Source organism: Anopheles coluzzii, chromosome 2 (assembly GCF_943734685.1).
Source record: "Anopheles coluzzii chromosome 2, AcolN3, whole genome shotgun sequence".
Lineage (NCBI taxonomy): Eukaryota > Metazoa > Arthropoda > Insecta > Diptera > Culicidae > Anopheles > Anopheles coluzzii.
In genome coordinates, this window is record NC_064670.1 from 14,222,415 (window position 1) to 14,247,310 (window position 24,896).

General features: G+C 49.3%; 5 protein-coding genes across 9 annotated transcripts in view; all 5 read right to left on the reverse strand.

Moving 5' to 3' along the window:
* Positions 1–306: 306 nt before the first annotated feature.
* LOC120953106 (protein D3-like) lies at positions 307–1,880 on the reverse strand. 2 transcript variants are annotated; one of them, XM_040372792.2, is made up of 2 exons: positions 708–1,880; positions 307–629 (listed from the first exon to the last, which is right to left on the reverse strand). In XM_040372792.2, the coding sequence occupies exons 1-2, from the start codon at positions 1,357–1,359 to the stop codon at positions 574–576; spliced, it is 708 nt and encodes a 235-aa protein (XP_040228726.2). In that variant the 5' UTR covers positions 1,360–1,880; the 3' UTR covers positions 307–573. The 2 variants fall into 2 exon arrangements, with proteins under 2 accessions (XP_040228726.2, XP_040228727.2); XM_040372793.2 differs by having other exon boundaries at positions 720–1,870.
* Positions 1,881–2,389: 509 nt separating this feature from the next.
* On the reverse strand, positions 2,390–3,474 carry LOC120951497 (protein D3-like). Its single transcript, XM_040370263.2, has 2 exons — positions 3,060–3,474; positions 2,390–2,973 (listed from the first exon to the last, which is right to left on the reverse strand). The coding sequence occupies exons 1-2, from the start codon at positions 3,276–3,278 to the stop codon at positions 2,482–2,484; spliced, it is 711 nt and encodes a 236-aa protein (XP_040226197.1). The 5' UTR covers positions 3,279–3,474; the 3' UTR covers positions 2,390–2,481.
* Positions 3,475–4,500: 1,026 nt separating this feature from the next.
* Positions 4,501–7,357, reverse strand: LOC120950288 (phosphatidylethanolamine-binding protein homolog F40A3.3-like). Its single transcript, XM_040368200.2, has 2 exons — positions 6,311–7,357; positions 4,501–6,209 (listed from the first exon to the last, which is right to left on the reverse strand). Exons 1-2 carry the CDS (start codon positions 6,730–6,732, stop codon positions 6,056–6,058), a joined length of 576 nt encoding a protein of 191 aa, XP_040224134.1. The 5' UTR covers positions 6,733–7,357; the 3' UTR covers positions 4,501–6,055.
* A 505-nt stretch (positions 7,358–7,862) lies between these two features.
* On the reverse strand, positions 7,863–9,186 carry LOC120952425 (protein D2-like). The gene is made up of 2 exons (XM_040371746.2): positions 8,322–9,186; positions 7,863–8,243 (listed from the first exon to the last, which is right to left on the reverse strand). Exons 1-2 carry the CDS (start codon positions 8,813–8,815, stop codon positions 8,102–8,104), a joined length of 636 nt encoding a protein of 211 aa, XP_040227680.2. The 5' UTR covers positions 8,816–9,186; the 3' UTR covers positions 7,863–8,101.
* Positions 9,187–11,563: 2,377 nt separating this feature from the next.
* LOC120950387 (ATP-binding cassette sub-family G member 8) overlaps positions 11,564–24,896 on the reverse strand; it is a 32,105-nt gene continuing 18,772 nt past the window's right edge. For all 4 annotated transcript variants that reach the window (XM_040368375.2, XM_040368373.2, XM_049606353.1 and 1 more), the window contains exons 3-9: positions 17,056–17,250; positions 15,038–15,403; positions 13,382–14,599; positions 13,160–13,303; positions 12,827–13,086; positions 12,478–12,758; positions 11,564–12,398 (exon numbers count right to left, since the gene is read on the reverse strand). In XM_040368375.2, coding sequence (XP_040224309.1) covers positions 12,153–12,398; positions 12,478–12,758; positions 12,827–13,086; positions 13,160–13,303; positions 13,382–14,599; positions 15,038–15,403; positions 17,056–17,228 — 2,688 coding nt within the window. In that variant the 5' untranslated portion in view covers positions 17,229–17,250 and the 3' untranslated portion in view covers positions 11,564–12,152. The remainder of the gene's footprint in view (positions 12,399–12,477; positions 12,759–12,826; positions 13,087–13,159; positions 13,304–13,381; positions 14,600–15,037; positions 15,404–17,055; positions 17,251–24,896) is intronic.

Here is a 24,896-nt window from a genome sequence, read left to right on the forward strand (position 1 = left end):
CATTCGAATCAGTACTTCCATTCCTTGTTGCATAAGGTACTACCATTTGAACCATTTTATATTTCTTATTCGAAGTTTTATTCGACGTTGAATAACATTTCATTGTTCGTTGGGGATGCTCTTGCTTCAACAAGCTTTTTGGGAAAACCCTACAAATGTCGATTACCGCCCATCACTTGTAGCGCTTCACATGCCGTTGCTATGGTTACCGGTACGCGATGGTCATGCTGACGATATTTAAATTTTATCTTTTCTTTCAAGTTTAACCGCCAGCACAATTCTTTCAAAACATAATTAATGCATCAATTGTGTAATTTTTGGATGTCTATTTATCTGTATCACCACTATTCTTATATTATTCTATTACGCTGAACCATGTTGAGATTTTTTATAAGAAATTTTGATTTTGTTACGTTTATCTTACAACTACTGATTCCACCATAAAAAAGCTATTTACTTCTCAAAACACACACACGTCTCTTCCCTATAAATGAAGACCCCCTTCCCCACATTTACACACGTCGCAGCCCCTACCAAGCAACAGTGGCAGCACTGGGCTAACCCTTCTTCCACCTACGGTCCACCGAAAACGGTTCCATTGCGCGCGCCGTTCAGTTCGTTCAGCGAACCTAGATGGGGACACCGGGAAAAGAAAGAGCAAAACAAATTCTAGCATCAAACTCACTGCACCAGCCAGTCAAACTCACGCTCGCTCTCACATTCGCGCAGCTGTGCCTGCAGCGTGTTCACGTAATCGTCGTACTGCGTCTGGAAGAAGTTGCCCGCGTACACGCCACTCAAATCGTACTTGCGTGTAAAGTTGCGCGTGGAGAAGTATCGCCGCACCGTACCGCACTGTGCCGTGATCCTCGGTTCCGCCGAAAAGTCCAGCTTCTGCAGATGCTCAAACACCAGCAGCACGAACCGATGCAACCCTGTGCCCCGTGGCGTCACCGCTCCCAGATACTCCACAAGCGTTTCACCCCGATCGATATCGTTGCCGGGGATGTTCCCCACAGCCCAGTGGATAAACTCCCGATAGCGTGGATCATCCCGTGACGGTACGTCCGGATCGGTCAGGATCAGCGTGTACAACGCACGCTCGTTCGCGTTCCAGCTCACAACCGGAGGGTTTCGTATTTGTGTTGGCGTTAGCCGATTACCTCCTTCCGCCTGGCGGCCACTTTTAAACGACACCCGGGCCCAACAGTCGGGCGCTTCGTCGATCACATCCGGCACGACCTCGTACGACGCGAAGGCACGGTACACGTGCGCATCGTTCAGTATGTCGGAGGCGCGAGATTCTAGCAGCAGCAAACTAACCACCAACAACGCTACACCGCGCACGCACGTGGACATACTGCCGGGGAACACACTGTGGGTCACGAATGGCGTCAACTAACTGTCCTCCGGACGGTGGTGAGATTTTCCTTTTAAACAAATCCCCTCCAACATCGAATGCGGCAACCCTTCAATAGCCCACAGCAGCTGGCAGTATAGCAGTTGCGAAAAACTGGTTCTCCCTTATGAGGACACCCCCACGATGCGTAGAATTTTCCACTTCCACGCCGGTGTGAGAGTGAAAAGTGAACGGAGAGTAGATGTCCGTGCGTCTTTGTGCATCGATTATCTAACAAGCACGGGTCATTGCATTCTGCACACGAGAGTAGTGATGGGAATAATGAAGTTGGGCTGTCGTTATCGATTCCGACAAGCTCCTAACATATCTGGAAGCGATTTCGTCGGGTAGGCCCAGAATCAGAGTCGGCTTGGGAATCGGTGTTGGGATCGTTTTGGGAATCAATTGCAAAATCTGAATCGGCTCTGGATTCGGTTCCGGATTTGGAATCGGAATAGGTTCCGGAATTGGAATCGATTCCAGGATTGACATGGAATTCCGAAATCGGAATCAGAATGATTGTTTAGAGTAGATTTTAAACAGGTTCAATTTGAACGATGATGCGAACTCTTTTATGCAAATAAATGCCGTTCAACCGTTGTTCAAGTTTAAGTCTTAATTTATAGTCGGAAGCATCTGTCGGCCTATACAGACTTTCGATACTTATTCAGTATCACGCAGCAGAATAGTCAAACATTGCTATGGAGGGACGGTCCATTCTAGGCTTGAAGAGGCTCCAGAGTTGATTACGGAATCGACTCCAGGGTACATTCGGAATCATTTTCAGTATAGATTCATGAATCGAACCCGAATAATTCCGATAACAAGAGCCCACCACTATACGAAAGCCCAGACCAAGCGAAATCGATCATTAGAGCTAGCACACTATGCTCAACTGAGCCTAATTGGATGGAATCGGGTGATAATGACTCCGCTGTGGATGCCTATGCGACCCCAAACCTTGATAATTTGATGCATGCAAACTTGCCCTTTGCTGTCACCAGATTTGTTTTTTATTACGAAACATACCTCGAACAGATTCAGAGCTCATAAAAAATACATTTCCGGCCTTATCAACCGCCTTACTCCGTGCCGGACGATAGCTGTGCGTGCAGCGTCGGCACGTAGTCATCGTACTGCGCCTGGTAGAAGTTCCCGGCCACCAGCTCGCCGAGCCCGTACTGCTTTACAAACTCCCGGTGCCGGTAGTTCACACGATGGTTGCGGCTGCGGTTCGAAACTCGAGGCGCCTTAGAAAAGTCAATCTTGCCACCCGGCTGCTCGTACACCAAAAACACGTACCGATGCAGCCCGGATCCGTTCGGTGGGCCGGAGCCAACGAACGCGTACATATGGTCACCGTCCTCTACCTTCGTGCCGGGAATGTTACCCACCAGCCAGTGGCCAATCTCGCGGAACTTTGGCTCCTGCCGGTTCGGTGCGTCCGGATCGACCATGAACAGCGTGTAGTAGGCGTCCGGCTTGGCGGTCCATTCGACGCGCGGCTGGTCCTTCACCTGCGTCGGTCGTAGCTCGTTACCGCCGCTCACGGTAACACCGCTCGGGTAGGTGATCTGGCAACAAACGAAGGGAGGGTAGGAAGGGATATCAATCACTGCAAACTGGCCAACAGACAAGCGTACCACCACTGCTCTCTTACCTTCGCAAACTCTTTCGGTGCGGCGTCGATCACGTCGGGAATCACCTCATGCTGGGCGAAAACCTGTTGCACCTCGGTCGTCATGTTGTTGGAGGTTGCTGCTGTCGTTGCGTCACCGCTGGCACTCGAAATGTCGTCCAGCACCAAACACAGCCAGAGCGAAACTAGCGCTACCGTTGCTGTACGGCGACGGGCTGATGGTAGGCTTGCCGGTGCCATCACGCTTATCTCGCACGATGAACAATTGACAAGCTACAAGTGAGCTTAGATGTGTGCCTGTTTGCAGTGCTATACCACAGCGAAAAACACTAATCTCCTCTTCTGGACGTGGCGTACGATGATAACACACCGATCTGGAAGAGATTGCTGGACTGGACGTTTTGAGTGCGTTCAGCAGTCACGAGATGACGAGAGTCTTGTCTGTCCCTCTCGAGCTGTTGAGAGGCTTTCTACCTTTCCGGTTTTTTTTTGTTTTGGAGTAGAGGGGTTTAATCTAACACACCCATTTTATCATAGTTTGCGTGACATCGTGCCCCCAACCTTTGACGCGATCGAGCTGCGGCAGGGCGGCGCGTTGATCGTGTTGGTGTGTGCAGGCGTTTGCTGTGTCGTTGGATCATTTCTAACAAATTGTATCTCTCTTTGTTCTTTTGTTCCGTTTTTTTTTGGGATACGGTTAAATTCAGCGTATTTTACATATTTCCACAAGTAGTTTTAAAGCTTCTCAAACTTTTTGATTTCTTTCCATACTGTTTTTGCGTCTCTTTGGTTTCTCATTTTATTGGAAAAATGTGCTTTAAAAATGGTAGATATCAAAGTACCCACTTCTTACAATTTTATGTTTGTTAAATTTCGTTTTTTTTTTGTTAAAAATGAAATGTCATTTTTTTATGTTTAAACTATAATTTAACTATTATGAGTATTGTGCTTAAAGCTGTGTAAAATCAATCGATTTGATTCGGTCCAATTTTTGATACATTATTATTACATTTACTTTTTAATCAAACTTCTCTATTTAGTTATGGTTTGGTATTGTACAAAATAAATTAATTAATGCATTAGTAAAACTTCATTTTTAGGTAAAACTACTCACTACTTAAAGTACAACAAATCTAAACTTGTAAGAGGAGGGCGTTTTATTATGCCGATCATTGTATGAAACACACTGTTGAAAACATCGAGAACCAGTCAATAAATAGTAGCACAGATTGAGAACATACGTGTGAAAGTGTCCATAATTCGTGAAACGATTCAAACAATATCTAAAAATGATGAGAAAATGTAACAAAAAGTCACAGGAACTCTGTAATTCTTCAACGTAATACTTATAATAAATAAATTATAGAAAACAAAGAGATAAACTGATTATGTTCAAGATAAGGAAATTTGCTTAGGAGTAAATGCATTGAACTAGATCAATCATAATCGAAGGGCTGTAAAAATGACTCAAACATGTACCGTTGTAATGGAAAAGATAAATAAATAAATAATATAAAACAACGAAAAATGATCCTTCTTCTCCACGGGACAATGATCTACAATGTGTGGTTATGGTGCCTTCTTTCTACACAAGTCTTACAAACCCCTTTTTGTTATCATACCGTACACGAGGAGACGAGCGATCGGAGCTGAGAATCGAACTTACATCCTGCGTTGTGGAAACCGCCGCCTTTGAGCAAAAAACACATCCAAACCCAGTCCAAATCCTTCGCTCCATCCCAACAGCACCAATCCATTTCCAGCCGCACAGCCGCGCTTGCAACATTGTGCCCCTTTCTTGCCCTTTTCTCACGCACGCAGCAAGCTTCACCGGGTACGTAAAAGGACACCGATACGATACAATGATACATTGGCCCCTTCCGCCCAGCACTGCCGTGTGCGCACGAAGAGGTCGCAAATTTTTATTGAACACTCCAAGAGGTCGCAGTTCCATCGTCTGCAACACACACACACACATACACGTACACATAGCGTGAGCCCTGTGTGTGAGCGCAAGGCTGGCACCCCGTTTTATCCTACCCTACCGCTATCGCCCTTTCGGGTAACACATAACACCTATTGCCGGAACTTGCGACTAAACAGTAATAAGAATAATAAAATCGACGTATTTTCTCTCTCTCTCTCTCTCTCTCTCATCACTCCACTGCCCTTCCTCAACGTGCAAACGTACATTCGCTAGTGCTTGTTTTTCTCTTATTTTTTCATCTCTTCTGACTGTCTGACTTGATGATCGTACAACGTTATATGCTAAATCACTCTACCTATACTACCACATATCTTTGGGGATCTTTGTTTTACATAAAATCGTTTCTTCTGCTTCCGTTTTTTTTTCTTTGTTTGTTTGCGCTTTTCTTCTTCGCTTCTTGCTATTTATTAATTTTCGTTTTTCTTTTCGCTTTATCCTTGTTTTTGTCTGCCTTTCCACGGCTCGGCGAAGGATACTTGGGGATGCAGCAGCAGGCTGGCAGCCTTCGCCCTTCGCCAGAATTGTCCGCTCGGTGGCAAAGATCCCTTCCGAAGGCACCATGGCAACAGCAGCGGCACCACAGGTGAGACGACGTTAAATCGATCTGCGAAGCACGTCTTTGTGTGTATGTTGTGTATGCCATTCTGCCCTCTCGAGATGATCATTTCCATCCCATGCCCTATGTATCCTGCCCTATGCCAGCCACTCGTTTGGGCTTTTTTTCTCTCCTTTTTAGCTATAGCTTCACAAATCCTTTCATCCTCCCCACAGAGCTCACAGATGCTGTGAACTGTTTCTTCACCGTTCGTCCCTGTCTGTCTGTCTGTGCGAATGTGTGCGTGTGTGCGTTTTTATTGCGCAGCAGACCACGAGCATCGCACTTTATCATTATCCTCTCAACCGATCGCGAGAAAGATCCTGCTTCTGACCCCGAAAGTTGAACGACCCCTAGTCGCAAGTTGATGCGCACTTTCTTCCCTCTGTCTCTCTATCTCTCTCTATCTTTCATCCTTCGCACTGTTGGCAGCTTTTAGAATGCGTTTTGAAAGTGTCCCAGCTGACGGTACAGCTTCGGCACGTAGTCATCGAACTGGGCCTGGAAGAAGTTCCCCGCCACCGGCAGCCCCAGCTCGTACTTTTCCGAAAACTTGTGCGTGGAGAACTTGCCCCGACCCTGGGTGCTTCTGTTAAGGAAGAATACACACACACACACGCACAGGGTCAGTGTTATGTTGGCACATCCACGAGGTCAACCCGGTCAACGAAAAATGTGTCCCGTACCTACCTGTTCGACAGCCGTGACTCCTTGTAGTAGATCCGCTCGTTCTGCCGGTACAGCAGAAACACGTACCGATGGAGGCCAGTTTTGCGGGGCGGCGCTGCGCCAATGTAATCCGACAGCGTGTCCCCCTTCGCCAGGTCCATGCCGGGTATGTTCACCACCAGCCAGTGGTGCCATTCGCGAAACTTGGGCGCCGTCCGGCTCGGCGCGTCCGGATCGGTCAGCACGAGCGCGTAGTAGGCGTCCGGTTCCGCCTCCGGCCAGGCCACCTCCGGCACGTGCTTCACCTCGGTCGGGGTGAGGATGTTGCCAAGGTTGACGCGCAGCCCGCCGGGATAGGTCACGTGCAGGAGGCTCTCGGGCGGGACCGGCACCACGTCCGGCACTATCTTGTGATTGCGCATATCGCGCACAAAGTCCGACATCCTGCCGGGGGCGAACGTTCGCGACGAACTGGTACTGGCGAACAACACCCAACTTCGGGCAGGAGCACCGGGTAACAGCACCGGAAGGTTTGTGGGAGCGGTAGGGCGGTGGGACCTGGTGCGTTGGGGGTAGAAAGAGAAACCCTTACCGCCCACGGTGCGCTAGTTTTGTGGGGCTGTGTTCTAGGTTTATAGGTCGTTTGGTGCTACTGCTACAACAACAACTACTACTGCTACTACTACTACCACTACTACAACACGTCCAGAACTCGCAGCACTGTTGGAAAATCCAAGGCAAACACGCAAGCCTCTTTCGCCGACACTGTTCCGAACTATGGAAGAGAGGCGTCGTGTTTGTTCCAAGCGTTCAAGTTCCGACAAATTTCCATTTCCCAGCGAAAAAGTGTAGAAATGAACTGAATGCAATTAATTAAACTTTTTCCTTCTCCCCCGTTCCCGCTCCGTTCAGTGCAAACATAAAGCGAGTGTCATTTGAGGCGCTGACAGCACCTTCCAACTTCCAAACTCCACTCCGGAAATCGTTGCTAATGACTCTTGGGGCGTCACACGCCCATCGGCGTGCATTGACCTGCAAATGCTGTTTGCCTAATTTTAATGACCTCATCGGTGCATCGTAAAAAAAGGGGAATCAAATGTCCTTTTTTTTAAGAATTACATTCAAGATATCCCCGGAAGGGAAAGCCCGATTGTGGCCACCGGAGCCTTTTCCCGTAGCACGCTGTGTGCACTTCGCACAGTCCCCGCTGCATTGCTTCCATGCCAACCGGGGGTGAAACAAAAGGGTGCGATGAAAGTGGGCTCCAGGCTTCTCCTCCCCCTCCCCCCCACCCTCACCCAAGGCGCATTTTTATGTTGGACCTGCCGCACTGCCCAAATAACAATAAACAAATAACTTCCAGCCCCGACGCCATCGCTGTCAAACGAGGCGGCTCCCGGTAGTGCCACGCCAAGGACTCGCGAACACATTCGCCCTTCCATTCGCACATGAGCGAAAGTGGAACCCCAATCCTTTCCATTTACTTTTGTTGCAAATGTGCGAAATGTGTGTGTGTGTGTGTCTGTGTCATAGTGGGGAAAAAAAAGGAAACACTCGAGCAAACACCGAAAGGTTCGTTTCTTCTTGCGAAGTACTTTTTTTCGTTATGTTTTTTTATTGTAACACGGTGATTTTGTGCGGTGGATGGAACCGAAAAACAAGTTGTGTGTGGGGACATGGGGGAGCGCGTGTGTGTGAGGGTGTGAGAGGATACGGGAAAGGAACGCAACGGAAGGAAGCAAGGGGAACTGGGGAGGGGAGTTTAACGATTAACGAAGATCCTGCCTCGTTTTTTTTGTTGCACGCGTACTTCTACGCAGTGTCCGTAAAGGTGGCGTACAGCTCCGGGACGTAGTCGTCGTACTGGGCCTGGTAGAAGTTGCCGGCAACCGGGACGCCCAGCTCGTAATCCTTCACAAACTCGGCCGGATTCCACTTGCCACGGTTCGGGTTCCTGAGGGGCGTTTTTGTTGGAGTCGAGAAAGAACCAGTTACTGGAAGGACTTAAGAACATGCCACGCGCCAAACCTACCTGCTGCTGAGCACGGTTTCGTTAAACACAATGCGGGACGGCTGCTTGTAGACGAGGAACACGTACCGGTGCAGCCCGGTACCCTGCGGCGGTCCGGAACCGACGTAATCGGCCAGCACGTCGCCCGCATCGACGTCCGCGCCGGGGATGTTACCCACCAGCCAGTGTTTCCAGCTGCGCATCTCCGGATTGCTGCGCGACGGTGCATCCGGATCGGCCATCAGCAGCGTGTAGAGGGCGCTCGGCTCAACCTCCCAGCACAGCTTCGGGCGGGCCTTTACCTGGGTCGGCGTGAGCTGGTTGCCGAGCGACACTTCCACGTCCGACTGGGGGTAGGTGATCTTGATCGTTTGCTCCGGTGCGACGTCGATCAGATCCGGCACGATTTCGTTGCGCCCAAACGCTTCGGTTGTTGGGTTCGCCGCTTGACTGCGAACGGTCACCAGCGCAAGAACTGCACCGCACGCAACGGTCACACGGAGTAGCAGTGCCATTTTTTTATATTTTCACTCGACCTGTGTGTGTGTGTGTCTTTATTCAGCTGAAAGAGCGATTCACGGCGACGTTACTGCTTCGCCGACGTTGACTCCGTTCGGAGCGAGTGCACAACAAAGACTGCGACTGCGGCCGTTCGTAGCGGGTCCCCCTAGTGTCCAGACGGCGGAGACAGACAGACAGACAGCCGGACGGACGAACGGACAGCCAGTTCGTGGGACCCTTGCGATGGGCGTTTGTGTTTGTGTTCGTCTGCGTCTTAGAAGACGCTTCCCCTTCCTTGACGATGGCAGATCAAGCGCGATGTACGAGACGGGCTACAACGACAGCAGCAGACCCGTGGACCGGTTATGTAAAGCACCGTTCCAGATGCTCTTTTATATACCCACCAGCCATTTACAGCACACATAGACACTTTCAGACACGAGACGAGTCAGACGGTTTTGCTGGGGTTGCGCATCGATCCATCATGATCCCTTCGCGCCGCGCTACACTGCACCCCATCGTACGGGCTCTTCCACGATTTGCCTCACACAAAAACTCACACACATGTATAGCTCATTTCCCGAAGTTTTTGTTTCCGGGCGATAGACAGACATTCCGAGCTCGATGATGATCGGGCTTGCTTTGTGTTTGTGTAATGGTAATGCTGGTTGATGATGATGTTGCTGCAGACGATGAAACCCCGATTGCACTGCCCTCAACCAGCACGTTCGCAAATCATATGTTTGCCCCACTCCCCCTGCCTGATGTGCACAACCCGCCCGACCATTGCATGCCTTTGCACGGGTTATCATTAGACAGATTTCGACGAATGTGTGTATGTGGTGTGGTGCTACCTCGGACAGCGCATGATAATTGACTTTTAATGCCGGCCGGCTTCAAGCGGCAACTAATGTGAACGCGCTTTAGACACATTGTACAGATTGTAAATGATTGTTTGCATTAGCGAGCACTTTCAATGTGTAACCCTTCCTCCCACCGAAAGGGTGAATGAATTGGGTGCAGAACGAGGGGACTGTTTGATTGTCACGCTAGCTGCAAAACAGATTCGACACACCGAATGACAATTTTTGTACAGAACAAACACTGCTCTACCTGTGCTCGTTATATTGGAGGAGTCGATGGTACTGTTCGCTGATGCTAATAGCTCACTGCAGGTTTGTTTGTTTTGCGGTATACATGATTTGTGATAAATGTGAAGATTCAAGTGAATGTAAAGTGATAATTGTTCCCGAACAGTATGGACTTCCTATTTAGTTCAATTGTTTGGGAAATGCCGACGTCATTAATTATTTCGTAGCTTGTGCACAACATAGCAAGAATATGTTTTTTTTTAACTTTATTTAAGTGTTACGATCATATGTAGTTCACTTCCCATAAGAAAGAGTCAAGGAAGTGTCCCACCACTATGAGAACCCCTGGAAAACTCTGCAATTCACATTTGGTGTTCGGTTTTGGTTGTGGCGCGCTACGCAGTGAGGTCTGTTGCTTGAGCAACTTGCCACGAAATTATGCATTTAAGTGGTAAACCATGTTGATCCTCAGCATACCGGTTGGTCCTTATAGACCTTCTATTTTTTGCTCGAAATTTACTCTCAGTCAATCACATTGCGAAAGATGTAGAACAGATAAATCCCAATGGATCTTCATGCACAACAGATGACCTATCGCAGACTAAATTAATGATCGCCATCGGATCGGTAACAGGGTTTTTGTTTTTAATGAGTCCATTGACAGCCAACAACCCTTTTTTGTTATTTAAGTGCTTGTGTGCGGTTCACATTAACAAAAAAAAAAAACATAAGAACTTTAATGTTAAAAAAGGTTCGATTATCGATCTATCAGGAGCAATCGCTATTACAGGGTTTCCCACGATTTATTGGTTGGTTCCCATCAATTTTTGGTGGGTTCCCATATTTTTTTGTGCGTTCCCACGATTTTTGGGTCGTTTCTTAGAATTTTTTGGTCCAATTGTATTGATATCCAATCGGAAAATACCAATAAATTATGGTAACGAATCAAAAATCTATGGGATACGACCAAAAATCGTGGGAACGCACCAAAAAATCATGGGAACTGACCAATACATCGTGGAAACCCTGTAACTAAATTAAATAAAATAATTTGAAATTAAATAACTATAAAATTAATGTAAGGGATGTTGTAAGGCTCTTCTTTGCAACAGATTGGAAGTAGGTAGAACGAACACTCAGTTAATCGATGAATCATACAACACACATACGATCGTTGTTAATCGATCGATCATTGGAAACCATTCCGATAGCGGATCTCAGCTATCATGAGGCACTGTATCTCGAGCTGGTCTGCCTGCTTAGCTTGTAAGAATGATAGATCCGATTGCCCCAGTTATACTTGTATTTGATGTTATTCAGTGGTTCAGTACGAGACTCAGAGGACTACCTACCACTACCAGTAGGATGTTTTGAAGATCATGTGTTTACAAGCATTGAACTCTCTAGAGAAATATTGGGGACATCTAGCAATGTCAGCACAACGTGCTCAACTGTCATCAGATCAACAAAGAAGAAGAAAAAGAAAAAGAAGAAGAAGAAGAAGAAGAAGAAGAAGAAGAAGAAGAAGAAGAAGAAGAAGAAGAAGAAGAAGAAGAAGAAGAAGAAGAAGAAGAAGAAGAAGAAGAAGAAGAAGAAGAAGAAGAAGAAGAAGAAGAAGAAGAAGAAGAAGAAATGTCATCAACTAACAGAACAGAACTAACAACCTTAAGGTATTGTTTCCCTCGTACATCATTGTCGTTTAATTTAAAAGAAATGTTACTCATTCAATTTCTATCCGTTGTCTAATGCATGTATCCTACTTTGCCGCTGCCCTCCCAAATCGTCCTAAATGCCACGCGTACGCTAGCACGTAACACGAACCAGTTGCGTAGATATGCTGGCCCCTAACTACTACTCCCACTATCTCCATGTCATCTACGTTAGAACCTTTAAAATCGATCTCTACTACTTAGCTAACAGCTGCTCGTCGTCCCTATGCACTAGCTTACCAGTCGGTTACAACTGGCTGGCTGTATATGTATATATGTAAAAAGAAAACTGCTACCTTGATTATTTCGCTAAAAATAGAAAACATCATAATACACATAATGAAAGGACGGAAGCGAAACATACCACCTAATCTGGACGGTTGTGTTATACGGGAAGCTCCATCGCCGTGCAACCTTTTCGTATGCGGCAATGGATCGAAAGGGTCGTATCAGGGGGAAATGATAATTAGGAATAAAATTAACTAGCACTTTTACATCCTGCAGGCTTAAGTCTAATGCTTCAACGGGGGCCCTCTCTAACGGCCTTGCCATTACACACGCTTCCCGGAACGGCCCGTGCTCTTCTTTCGCATCAACGACTGGCAGTTCAGCAGGAAGACGAACATGGTAAGGGCGAAGAACACGATGCAGGTCAGCAGCAGTCCCAGCACGGTCGAGGTGTACATGTCGGCCGCATCCAGGACGTGATCGCGCGGCAGCAGCTGATGGTCGGCCAGCACGAAGGTACCGTTCGGTGGTGGACACGGCTGCTGCACGATAATCTCAGTGTACTGAACCTGGAATTGAGCGCAGAGGAGTGATGGTTTTAGTGAGCCGTTCGGCTCCTGTAGGACTAAAGTGATCCTGTTTTCGTACCTGTTTGTTTCGACACTGTTGCTGGCTGGTGATGCTCGCGAGCGTTTCCGCACTGTACTCGTTTTCGGTCAGCAGCGGTGTGAGCCATTTCTGCGGCGCTACCAGCTCCATCCAGCGCAGATAGTCGGGCACGTTGGCGACGTGCACGGCAAAGCCACCGACGGCGGCCATCGTCAGCAGGACGAGCGTGGTCACTATCGAGGCGGTCACGCCGCACGGCACCAGGTGAGCGATGAACAGCACTATCGTTTGTATGGCCATTAGATAGAGCAGCATGTAGCCTGTGAAGATGATCGGAGGTTGGTTAGGCAACGAACAGAGCATCGTATGCACTGCAGTGTCCACTTACCCATGTACAAATAGATGCCGGTATCGTTGTTGGTGGTGTAGGAGTATAGTCCGGCCATGCTGTGTGCGGGTAGCAGGTACGCCAGCCATATGCACAGGCTCGGCATCACGCTCAGCGTGCTCTGGATGATCATGTACAGAAAGCGACCGTACAGGCCTAGCTTGAGGTCCTTCTCCGCATGTCTACGATCCTCCTGTACGTCTCGTATCTGAAGAAGTAGTAGCGGCCAGAGTGCAACCATCATCATGCAATGGTGATAGCTGTGAGAATGAAAGATCTCATCGTTAGCGATCTTCTCCTTTTAAGAGATCCTATAAAGCCCACTCCACTCACCCAAGACGATCGTTCAGGTTCAGCTGGGGATCGGAAGCTGGAACATCCCAGAAGATACAGCCGATGAGGAGCGACAGAACGGCGGCAAGAATGAGCCGGCTAATCCAGGTCAGTAGCGATCCCGGCTGCTTGTACGTCATGTATCTGAAGAAAGAACATTTCATTGATTTGTGATTAGTTTCCCTCTTCGTCTACAGATCGTTCGACAAATGCCACCCTTACCTCTTGGCTAGGGCGTTGATTTGACTGAAGAAACCGGCACTGCGCGTCGGCTCGGGCAGATTAGCAACGGGTGCCGCTAGCGGTGGTTCCGAGTTGACGTGATCCCACGAGTTGGCGAGTGATTCGATGCGCGCGGACGACTCGAGCAATGCCGCCGCCGACAGATCGTCCAGGGTGACCAGATCCAGATAGTAGTCGGCGGGGTTCTTGAACGGCGGACACGGATACCCGAGCTGACCCATGTGCCGGGGTAGGTCGGCCCGGCTGCCCGAGTACACGGTACGGCCACCGGACAGCAGCAGCACGCCGGAACACATCGACAGGATCTCGAACGTGGGCGGCTGCAGCGTCATGATGACGATCCGGCCGGCACTGCACCACTGCCGCAGGTACTCTACCAGGAAGAAGGTGTCGAAGATGTCCATGTTGATGGTGGTCTGGTCGAGCAGCAGGATGGACGCCTGTGTCAGCAGCTGGCAGGCCACGTTCAGTCTTTGCTTTTCCGAGTGCGTCAGACGCGATACGTTCGCCGAACGGACAGCAGTGAGGCCCAGGTCCTCGACCAGTATGTCGATGCGTTCCTTCAGATCTGCTCGATCGTACGGGCCGCGCAGGGCGGCCGCAAACGATAGCGTGCTCTGGACGCTCATGCGCGGATCGAGCGGTGCGGCATCGAGCGCAGGGACGTACCCGCAAAGTTGGCGCAGGATGCGCCTGTTTACCTGCTGCCCATTGACGAGAATCTCACCGGCCATACGCTGCCGCACACCGGCCAACGCTTCGACCAGTGCCGTGCCTTCGCGCTGTGCTGTCGCCATGATCGCGAACAGATCGCCCGCCTTCGCTTGGAGCGAAACGCCACGCAGCCCGGGAAGAACGTCCAGACAGTGCACCTGGATGTTGGGATACACCAGCCCGGCCATCGAGTGGCGCCGGCTCTGGGTGGCGTACATTGCTTCCTCCGGGTAGAGGCGCGTTTCGCCGTACGTCGGCGAATCGTCGTAGTCCCACTCGGCCAGCAGGTCCGCTTCGCTCTGGGAGCGCAGGTTGTGATGGCGCAGGTTCGTCGCGTACGGGTTGTAGACGTGCGTGCCGGCTATGCTGGCGCGGCTGTTCGCTTGCTTGAGGGCGGCCAGCGGTATGCCCTGGGCACGGGAACTCGGTCGCGACGTGTTGGTGGCACCGATCGCTCGGAAATCGGACTCGCTGCGGTATTTTCTGCAATTCGAGACGGAAGGAATTAGTGAGATGACTTGGTGAAGCGAAGACTTTGAATGAAATGTTGTTGACATTGTTTCCAAAAAGATGAAATTGGATTTGAAAACAGATGCACCTTGCATTCAACAACAATGGCTAGTAGTTATGGTTCACTAGTTTTGATACTTTGGGCACAATTTCTGAACTTTGTGTAACATTTGTGATTTAAAGGATTATTACATTGCAGACACATCTGAGGCACAAACGTCAGGGATGGACTTCATGGATTTGATATATATTACAACTCAACAAGAAGGAGGCAAGTCATGGTTAGCTGATCAACACAAATACGAATCTGTAACATCGATCCTTAGGTTCTTGCGATATTTTGGTCGAGAGTTCAGAACATGTGCCAAAAGTAACAGAGCCGTTGCAAACCCCCATACCCTCACCACATACCTTAGATTAGCTGGCACACGACCGCGGTTCGTTTCGTTGTCGCTACTGTCGTAGCCGGACGAGCCGGGCCCGGGCCCGGTACTGTCCCGATATCCGCGATTCACCCGGCCCCGTCCGTTCGCTTTGGAGGAGGCCCGGCCCGGCCGTCCGTTCGCCATCGGTTGGCCACCGTTCGGGGGGAAGACGCGCGGCAGCCCGAACTTGAGGTAGGTGTACATGTTGCTGTTGATCGGGTTCTGTTTCGGGCCATAGCGCGGATGGTTGAGGATGGCTGTGTCTCGCTGATGGTACTGGGAGGCGTACGGTTTGGGCGATTTGTCCGACGAGCCGAGCGCCGAGTCGGCAAAGTCTGAGTTGAGGTTCTGGCTGTGATGGGGAGAATCGAAAACAAAAACGGGACAAAAGATTAATTGAAGTTGGCGATCACACACACACACACATATAGGCAAGTGCATTATCTTGCAAAGATTTGCATGCAAGTCACGCAACGTAAAGTACAATCAAGGTTCTAGTCATTGGAGCACGCTCTCGTAAAACCTTGCCAGCGCTCGCTACGGCAAATAATAAACAACCGGCCGGCTTAACACACTCACAATGCATTTTTACATTCCAACGGCGCGGCACTGCCTTCGGGTACACCCTATAGCCACACATACGCTCTGTCGGATTGCACAATGTCCGTTCCCTTTTGCGTCTGATGAGGCGTACATTAGGTTGGCTCGTTGCACTTTAGCGTCACTCTCCGCTGGCGGGTAGGCTTTGTGGCATAGTTTTAGGTTTTAGGCGTCGATGACTACCGCCCAAGGTCACGCAGGTACTGGGTAAACGGTGGGCCCAGCTGTGGGCGATACGGCTGCTAGGGTAGGTCCCCGAATGCCGCGACGGAAATGCTTTCACGGGCTTGAAATTAGACTTGGCGTAGTTTTTCGTACAGCACCGCACTGCTAAAGGCGTTGCAAACGCGCAAGGTTAGGCTGCCTGCTGCCGGGGGTTGAAGTATTTAAGAGACCATGCGACCGCCACGCGTTAGTGCCGTACGATTGCAACAATCGATCCCAACTATGGAGTCGAAGGTGACAATCTACACCGGGTTGGGTCTGTTCTCCTTGCACGGGCCTCCCATAGAAGAACTACGCCGAACCGTTTTGCAATCGATCCGTTCAAGTTGCGTTACAAGAGACAAAGCGAGACATTCAAAGGCGTAAGAAAAGCCGTGCCCTTGCCGTTTTTTTCCCCGCCCATCCAAAACACAGACTGCTGCAACCTTATTAGAAGTTTCGATGTAACTCGTTAAAAAGGGCTTCGAACAAGCTCGTTCGGAATCCAGGTCAGCCAAACTGCTCACGAATCGATTAGGCTTACAGTGCGTACCACATCTAGCCGGTGGCTTTTCCCACTCTCTCCCACCCCTCCTTCGACCGGACAACAAGATCGGGAAAAGTGTAGCGTCATTAACACGCGCACACACGGGCACGTTTCGTGCGCGCCCCGATTTGCGCAATTCAATTGGATGCGATCCGGTGGCGCGCGCGCACGCCTGTTGGTATCATATGATCAGTTTTCCCGCTCGATTAACGATCATTCGGCCTGCGGTGGGGTGAGTTGTTATTTTTTTGCCTAGATGGAAAAAGGGTTTGGTTCGATCTAGGTGTCGGAAAATGTAGCAATTGTGGGGCTATTGGTTTAATGCGTTTTTAAAGCCGTTTTTCTGTCCGTCATGTTATGAAGTCTGTTGGATGTGATTTTCGCTCTCTTTGTCCCCTTTTTTCAATGTTGTGCAACATTTTTTCATTTACTTTTACATAGCATTCCACAACGCATAGCTCTCCTCCAGGAAAAGAACTACCCTTTCCAAAACAAAGTCCCGATACAAATTAATTACGCGTTCTTACGGTTAATTGTCGGCCTAGAATTTAGCACACACAGCGTTGAGATTCACATCGCTTCGTTCCAGTTTTTTGTTTGCTTTATATTTCAACACCTCCATTCTATGCTGGCGGGTGTGAAGTACCACTTACCGATAGATGGACCACGCGTGCAGATCATCCGTTGCTCCGGGTGGTAGCGTGCCGTGCATACCGTGCGGCATCGAGTATCGTCGATCTTCGCGCTGCTGCTGGTGTTGCTGCTGCTGATGCTGCTGCTGGAGCTGCTGCTGCTGCTTGGCCGTACTCATTTTGCGCAGTTCCATACCATGCAGAACCGATGGGGGTCTAAAAGAGGGTGAAGAATAAGAACATGCGAGGTAGATGATTAGAAAAAAATCAATCAAAATGTGATAAAACTTTAATGCTTTATTTTTCACACACAGCAAACTCTAGTGTCATTTGAGACAAGACTTTAGCGCAGAATGGTTTCCCTAATAAACTGTGCCACTGTGTCGCAGTTTCGTACATTTTTCCCACCCATCATGAGTCCCCCTCCCCATGGCCATCACGGCGTAATGGGGGCTTCATCTCCGGTTCCGGTTCTCCGGAGAGCTTCGTCACCCCAAGAGCGTTTGACTAAATCACTCAGCCACTTCCACCAACTACGGGGGGTCGTGCCTGGGTACGTTCCCTTCGTTTTTTTTTGTTGTAATGATCCGACACCCTTCCGGGCCATTCATTCGATCCATTAGGCGCAACGGAATGGACATTCCGTTCGGTTGATTTCATCATGACATTTCTTAGCGTACTCGCCCGCTCGCAAGCTGAGAAGCTGAGTGAGGTGCTTGATTTCGTTTGCCGTTTGCAGGACGCACAGATCACTTTTATACTACCGAAGTGTGCGCGTTTTTTATTTCATCCATCGCTTATCAATAAATCATAAACTCGACCGGGGTACCGGGGTGGTGTTACGAAATGAACCTACACAGTGATTGTGAGATTCGTTCGTTCGACCCGCGCTCCTTTCAGCTTAAACCCACAGTCGCACAGTTGCGCAATCGGGACTTCTCGAGGCTTGCCGTGGTACCGTTGGGCCCGTCGATGGGATGAGGGGGGTTTGGATTTTCGTTCCTCTGCCTCACCATCAACGAATCGATTGGCTGGTGGAAGGCGCTGTACCGAAAAGGAAAACTCAAAACGTTTCCATTCCTTTCGGAATGCATTTTACGCAGCATCTCGTGAGTTTGGTTGTGGGTTATGCTTCAATCAGTCCACACTGGACTGGACGTTCGACAATGGAACCTGATGGACGGCTCCAGCTCTAGATGGGATTAGATCTTATCGCGTGGCGTGGAGTGGAAGTAACGTACCAGGCTTAGCTCGCTCCGGCGAGTGTGTGCAGCGGTGCAGTAAATGCAAGATGCAGTTAGTGAGGCAGGCAAAAAGTCTTAGCAAAAAAAGCACAATAGATTAAGCTTTACACATTGTCTCTACAAAGTTCTTTTTTTTTTGGTTCATCGTGCGTCTCCTCTTCTGGTACAGATCATCACTTTCTACACGTATGCTACCGTAGGCTCCACTTTCACCGGCATGGTTTGAAAGACTTTAGACATTCGTCTTCAAGAAACACTTTAGACTGAATATTTGCAAGCAATTTACTTCGGGTGATATAACCGCGTTAGTTTAATCTTTTGACGTGACCATAAACAACATGGCTCCAACAAAACGGTGCACGTCAAAGCTCGCCTGATCCAGGCCTGATGAGTAAAACACACACACCTTTCCAGCGAATCCGTTTGCTGAGCTGTCACATAAACGCACGCATGACTGTTGCGTTTGTTGCATTTTGAGCCTCTCGGCCCCATGAGCCTGCTAAATGGCTGTGATTTCCCAGCTGCCCAAAACCCCCGTTGCCGATGACCCTGGCAAGAATCACGTACGACGGCATCCCCACGGTGCGCCATGCCAGCCGCCGCAGCACACCGAAAGCATCCGTTATCGTACCGACGCATGCTCGGCAGCAGTCGGATGAAGAAATTATGCCATTGCGTGCTGCCACAACCCGGGGGATGCCACAATTTACACGCCTTATCACGTACAGTTATGAGTTGGCGCTGCGTGTGGACCACAACACTGTGGACGAAAGATGCCGTTAGAAAGATCCGCTCACTAAACACACACACACACAGAAGATGGACAGGGTGGGTTTGCCTGAAGATGGTGCAGCTTTTGCCCGGTGTGCGAGTGGTGAGAGTTACACGGGCTGAGTGGAAATGCGGAAGACACCATGCAGGGAGATGAAGCGACTCGTTTCTTTCTCCCCTCCGTAAGTGGACTTTTCTGTTCTCTGTGCATCACAACAGGCTACTGTAGAACGCACCAAAGCACCCTCGATGCTGCCTTCTTCACACTGCACGACACGTCATTTGCATTGTCCGTCAAAATGGCTTTCAACGGGTGTGTAACGTTACTTTTAAGCAGCCCAGGACAAAGTAAACCAATCTCAGTCGAGTGTGGGGAGCTCTGAGTTGCAACAAATGTTACCCGAGTAGGTGGGATGATTGTCCAGCGAGTGTGTGTTCGCTTCACTTCCTGGCAGCCACAGAACACCCTGCACCTGGTCCGTTTGGTCCGTTAATTACATTCGTTTGCATTTTTTTCTCTCTCTGTCTCTGTCTCTCTCTATTCGATCCCGCAAATTCTGTGCTGCTTCTGCTTTCGATTTTAGAGAGGAGCCGGCGGATGAGATTGTGCTTTTTTGCTTATTGGAACCCACTGCAACCCCTAACGTCACTTTCACGTCGATCGCGCGGTGCCAGGTACCAGGGGTGAGGGTGTAAAAGAGGTAATTAGATGGGAAAGTGTGTCTATTGTTTTACAACACCCATCACCCGCTCCTTTTGCCACGAGTCATGTGGGATGTGTGGTGAAGAGGCTGGGAGAGGCGAATGCAAGCGAATAACGATCGACCTGCGATCGATCGGTGGACGGGTGGAGGCGGTGTAGTGTCTTTGGAAATTGGTTTGAATAATGAAAGTGTCCAGCTATGGGAGTTCAAGATTTTCTTATTAGCCAAGTGGCAGAGAGTGTTGAAACGCTAAAATATGCAAAATGCAGCGCTTGCATCGTTAGCGCCCAAATGTATGCAAAGGTTTCAACAAAAGTAATGATTTTGTTGGCAGAAATTGATTTTTTGTCGCAAGAAAGCTTTAAAGCTAAAAAACCTAACATATTTAATGAAATTAAATGAACTCATATATCTACGATTAAAATTCACTAATTAGAGGACAAAAAAGCTGATAATTTGTTTTAAAATGGTTACGGAAATAAATAACATTTCTAGTGCGCACAATTTAGCTCATGAATTTCTAGGCTCTCGTTTTTACACGTCTAACACACTGCAACACAACATTTCCAGCAGCGCTGCTTTTCCACCCAACTCGACCAAATGTGTCTTCGGTGCTCTCGGTGCATCATCATCATCCTCATCGCCCGGCAGCCCGTCCCGATGATCCGTCCCGATTCCAGGCGGTTGCGTTCCCTGGCCGCCTTGTCGACGGTCCGGTTTTCGGTCGTCTTGATAAACGACGGGCAAACAGTGCGACCAGCAGCGTTCCAAACCACCGTGTGTCCATTTCCCCCAAGCGTAACACACTTTTCCCTTCCCTTCGTTGTCCCCGATCGCTTCCAACCCCCCCGAACGCCGATCTCTGGTTGCTCGTCTAACGCTAATTGTAAATCCGTACACGGGTACGGGCCATCTCACCGGTTTTTTGTTCCCTATTGCCATACCGGTTTATGATGATTATTTGCCCTGCACTGGTGGTAGTGGCTGTTGTTGATTCTCTTCTACATTCCCGTTCCCGCGGGATCTTCTGCTTCCACCGGCTCACCGGCACTGGAACGCTTGCCACAGCACCGGTGCGAGCACCGTGATCGCCCAGTTTTCCTGACCATTCCCTCCTGCAAAAGGGTTGCAGCGAGCACGGGATGGCTCGCTTTGTGCTAGCGCTGCATTTAGCACCGTCTTTTACCATTTCGCGACACGGACAGTCTGCTTGCAATGAACGGACCATCGCTTCGTTCGCTTATCCGGTCACCCCGGGCTGAAGGTTTCTATTTACCATTTCTTTATTAATTTCAAGGCAAATGGTACGCTTCGATTTGTTTAAACAACAAGAGTTTTGTGTTGTGCGCAGACAATAAACACATCGCATACAATCATTGAAAGCTTGTCAGCTCGAACAGCCATTAATAATGTGATCAATCTCAGCATCACTTTCTCGCGTCACAAAAAAAAATGTCTCCAACAGAAGCCGACATAAATTTACCTCGCGAATCCTTTTGCCCTACCCTCATCTGTCTGCCCAGCTTCAGCACCAAACTCTTGCCGTACCAAAACTGCCAGTGAAAGTGTTACACACATTCCACCCCGGATGTGGTTGCCGCACGTTCGCGATTTGGTTTGTTTCCGAAAACTTTCATCACAAATATGTCTCCCCTCGCCGCTGTCCCTATTGCTCGTTTGCATCCTTTTTTATTTATTTTCTTTTCGCGCGTTGCTTCGTCACCCCTAGTTCAGCCCCATTCATCGTGCCTGTGGCTCGTTGAATGTCATTCCCCAGCTATAGAAGTCTAAATTTGTCGCCCCTAAGGGCAAAAAGGCTCTCTCAGCACGGAGACAGTGAATGTCCCAAGAGCCATAGCGTCTGTGTGTGTGCGCTGTGGTGCCGATTCAGGTGGTTATGATTGAGCATGGCATAAAACAGGGGCGTTGGTGCGCGTTGTCCATTTCGTGGCGATCATGAGCGAAATTGATGGATTTTTGATGGGATGAAAGTGCTGTTTGCGTTGCGTTGTTTTCGGTTATCGGTGGACCTGTGGCTGGGGGCGGTGGTGCTTTCGGTGCGAGTGCGAGTGGCAGGGATAAGTAGGAAAAAGTTCGATCGAAGGTTAAGGTAAACGGGGGGGTATGGAAAGTAAATTAATTTACGGTCGGATTGCTAATTTCAAAGCAAAACAGGTTTTTAAAAGGCGAAACTCTAATCGGAAAAAAGCAAAAGGTGTGTTGAAATATGAAAGCAAAATTGGGCTCCTGGCATGTGTATTGGTTTAGTTTACATGGTCGATTTATTCTTGTTAGATATAACTGTTTGCTTATTTGTTTTAAATTAATCAACATGATTTTCTGTATCATTCACTGATTTATAATAAAGTTATAAATAATTGATCTTTCAATTTTCCAATACCACATCCGGCTTTAATAAATACTTGATTGTGCTAACGATCCCTTTTAATGGCATTATTTTCACCTCTGCCCTCCAACGAATACACAATTAGACCGATTAACTTTTCCAAATAAAAGCATGAAAATCTTTGAAAAATAGTTTTCGTCTTTCATTTCCATAATTTCCCGCCCTAACGCTTTGTGATCAAATAGAAACGAAATCACCGCACCACAACGAACTGTCGAAACGGTTCGATTAGCAATTCATTAGCCATTCCGAGCTCGCTTGAAACCCTTGGCAGTGTTCAAGTTCAGCAAGCGCAGGGCAGCCGGATCGCTTTTCCCTTTTTGCCAGCCCTCATTCACCTGACGCCCTTGATGGCCCGAGGTCAATGTGGCTAGCGTGGCCCCCGGACGAGCCCGCACAAACGCCAATATTTCCACTCCACCCGATCGTATCGAATTCCGGCGATAGCCCCCATCGGAACTGGATACAGGGGAGCGGGGAGTTTTGGGTTTAGTTTTCGATCGATCGATCGATCACCCATCAAAAACCGTTTACCGTGCTTGTAACGGCTGTTTTCGAGGGCTGTGGAAAGAAATGAACCTTTTTTTATATTATTTAACGCTGGAATTTCCTATCCACCAAGTGGATGTGCGCGAAGTGTTTCCTTTCCACGCTCGCAGACCCTATTCCCGTATGTACCGTATGGTGCCCGGGAAAGGGCAGTGGCCGATTGTATTGGGCCGCCGCGCTAGCCGCAAGATCAGCTGCTGCAGTAGAAGATGAGCTGCTTGAGCTGGCCGGCGACTAACGGGCCTGCTTTCGTCGGCTTGTTTCGATTGGGAAGATGCTGTCCAAATTTCCCTGCCGTTTGCCGGTTCGGATCGGAAGGTGAGCTTTTCGGAGGGGGGTTTGTTGTTGCGGTGCAGCACTCATTATATTCCAAGCCTGCTTGTTTCTTTTCTATTTCAGTTCGAATTTCCGAAACCGGCTCGTTAGCTGCCGGGAAGGGGAGGTGTTGATTATTTTAAATTCCAGTATGACCTACTAACACCGAGATTTTTTCGTTTCCCCCGGCATCAACCCCCTTACCGAACCCCTTTGATTGACCTGAATCCACCTGGGAGAGGGTTTTTGGTGGGTAGATAATCAAACATCTTTAGAAAAGCGGGTAAAACGGCTCCCCGCAGAGAGTAAATCAACAAACCAACAAGGGTGCTGAAGTAATGCGATAACCAGGCTCAGTATTTAAATTACATCATCGCGCATAATGCCACGGAACTAATCGTCTCGCGGGGAGTTTGGCTAGGTGTGTTGGCTAACGCATAAAAGGGTTTTTTTGTTGTGCGAGTCTACACGATACGGTGGTGATACGAGCGAAAGAAAGTAGACTTTTGAATCGGAGGAAGCACAGTCTAAATGCGTTGCGTTGAGTATGTAAGTTGTCTCACGTAAGGTGTCATAATAAAAGTAAATGACACGATCCCCGCACTCCTACTGCTACGGGCTGGCACCTGCTGCATTATGGAAATCACGTGGAAAGGTGAGAAAAGCGCGGCAGTGGAAAGCAAATTAGTCACAGGTACGTCGTAACGTCCGTTTGCCGTTCGATGTGCGCGTACGCGGACGGCTACGTACGCAATACGCGAGACGAAATGCGAAGCCGTCCGTTACCACTTCCTTTGCAACACACATCTTCCAACACCCTTCGCTCCGCCTTCGCACAGTGTGTTTGTCACAGCGAACAGATGCGCTGAAACAAACCCCCAAAAAACGGAAATTGGCTGCAAAACGGTCCCAAGCGTGGCCTCGTTTCAATCGAGCGGCCCGCTGCAAAGGGCTCCGTGCCCAGGTGTCGCGTCGCAGCGACCACGGTGAGGCAACCGAGACTTCCTACCGACCCGGGCTACGGTGTTTTCTTACGCGCGTAGCGAATCGTCAATCGACGTCGTCCGATTGTCCGTGACCTGCGCAGGCCGGGGGACCGTTGACGATCGAGGGGGGGGGGGGGATGCTTGACCCCAAAAAGTAGGGTGACCCTTTCCATCCCCTGCGATGGGCGTACGCGCGTAACCGTCCGCGAAGCGCATCAAGCTTCGAGCGCGAATGCATACACCCGAACGAAAGACTTCACTGTGCGGTACGGCGACGAACCGCGCCGGTTCGTGTTTTGTGACGCCCATTTTCTGTTTTTCTCTCTCCTTTAAAAAAAACACGCTTTCGGAAGGGCAATTCAGCCGCCCTGTGTGAACCTTCTAATCAATTCGCGCACCGACCGTAGACCGTTCGCGTACCCTGCTTGGTTGCGTTGCTTTCCATCCCGCTTTCGCTGCTGTGCCTGTGCCAAGGGTGCGGGCACCGAAATTGCACCTTGAAACAATGGCCCAAGGGTGCATGTGTGCGTGCGGGAAGTGTTCATAAAGACGGGCGGCGGAGAAGAGCGATATCCAGCCGCCAATGAATGTATGGATGAGCCCGAGACGCTAGACTTTTCCAAAACTTCTCAAACAAACCGGCAATAAAACTCGCCAGCCCGATTCAAATCGGTTAAACGATTCATTGAGCTTAGAGACAGGGGGGTAGATGGATGGTGGCAAAGGGCAATAAAGTGTGCAATCAGCACGCACCGCATCTCACGCTGGGAAGTGCATCCCCAAATTTCGGTGAAAGATGAGAGCGAGAGTGGTGACAAATCTGGAGCATGGGAAACCAACCTGCCACGACATGCCGAACCGAGCCGAGCCGCGCAGGGAAAGTTGC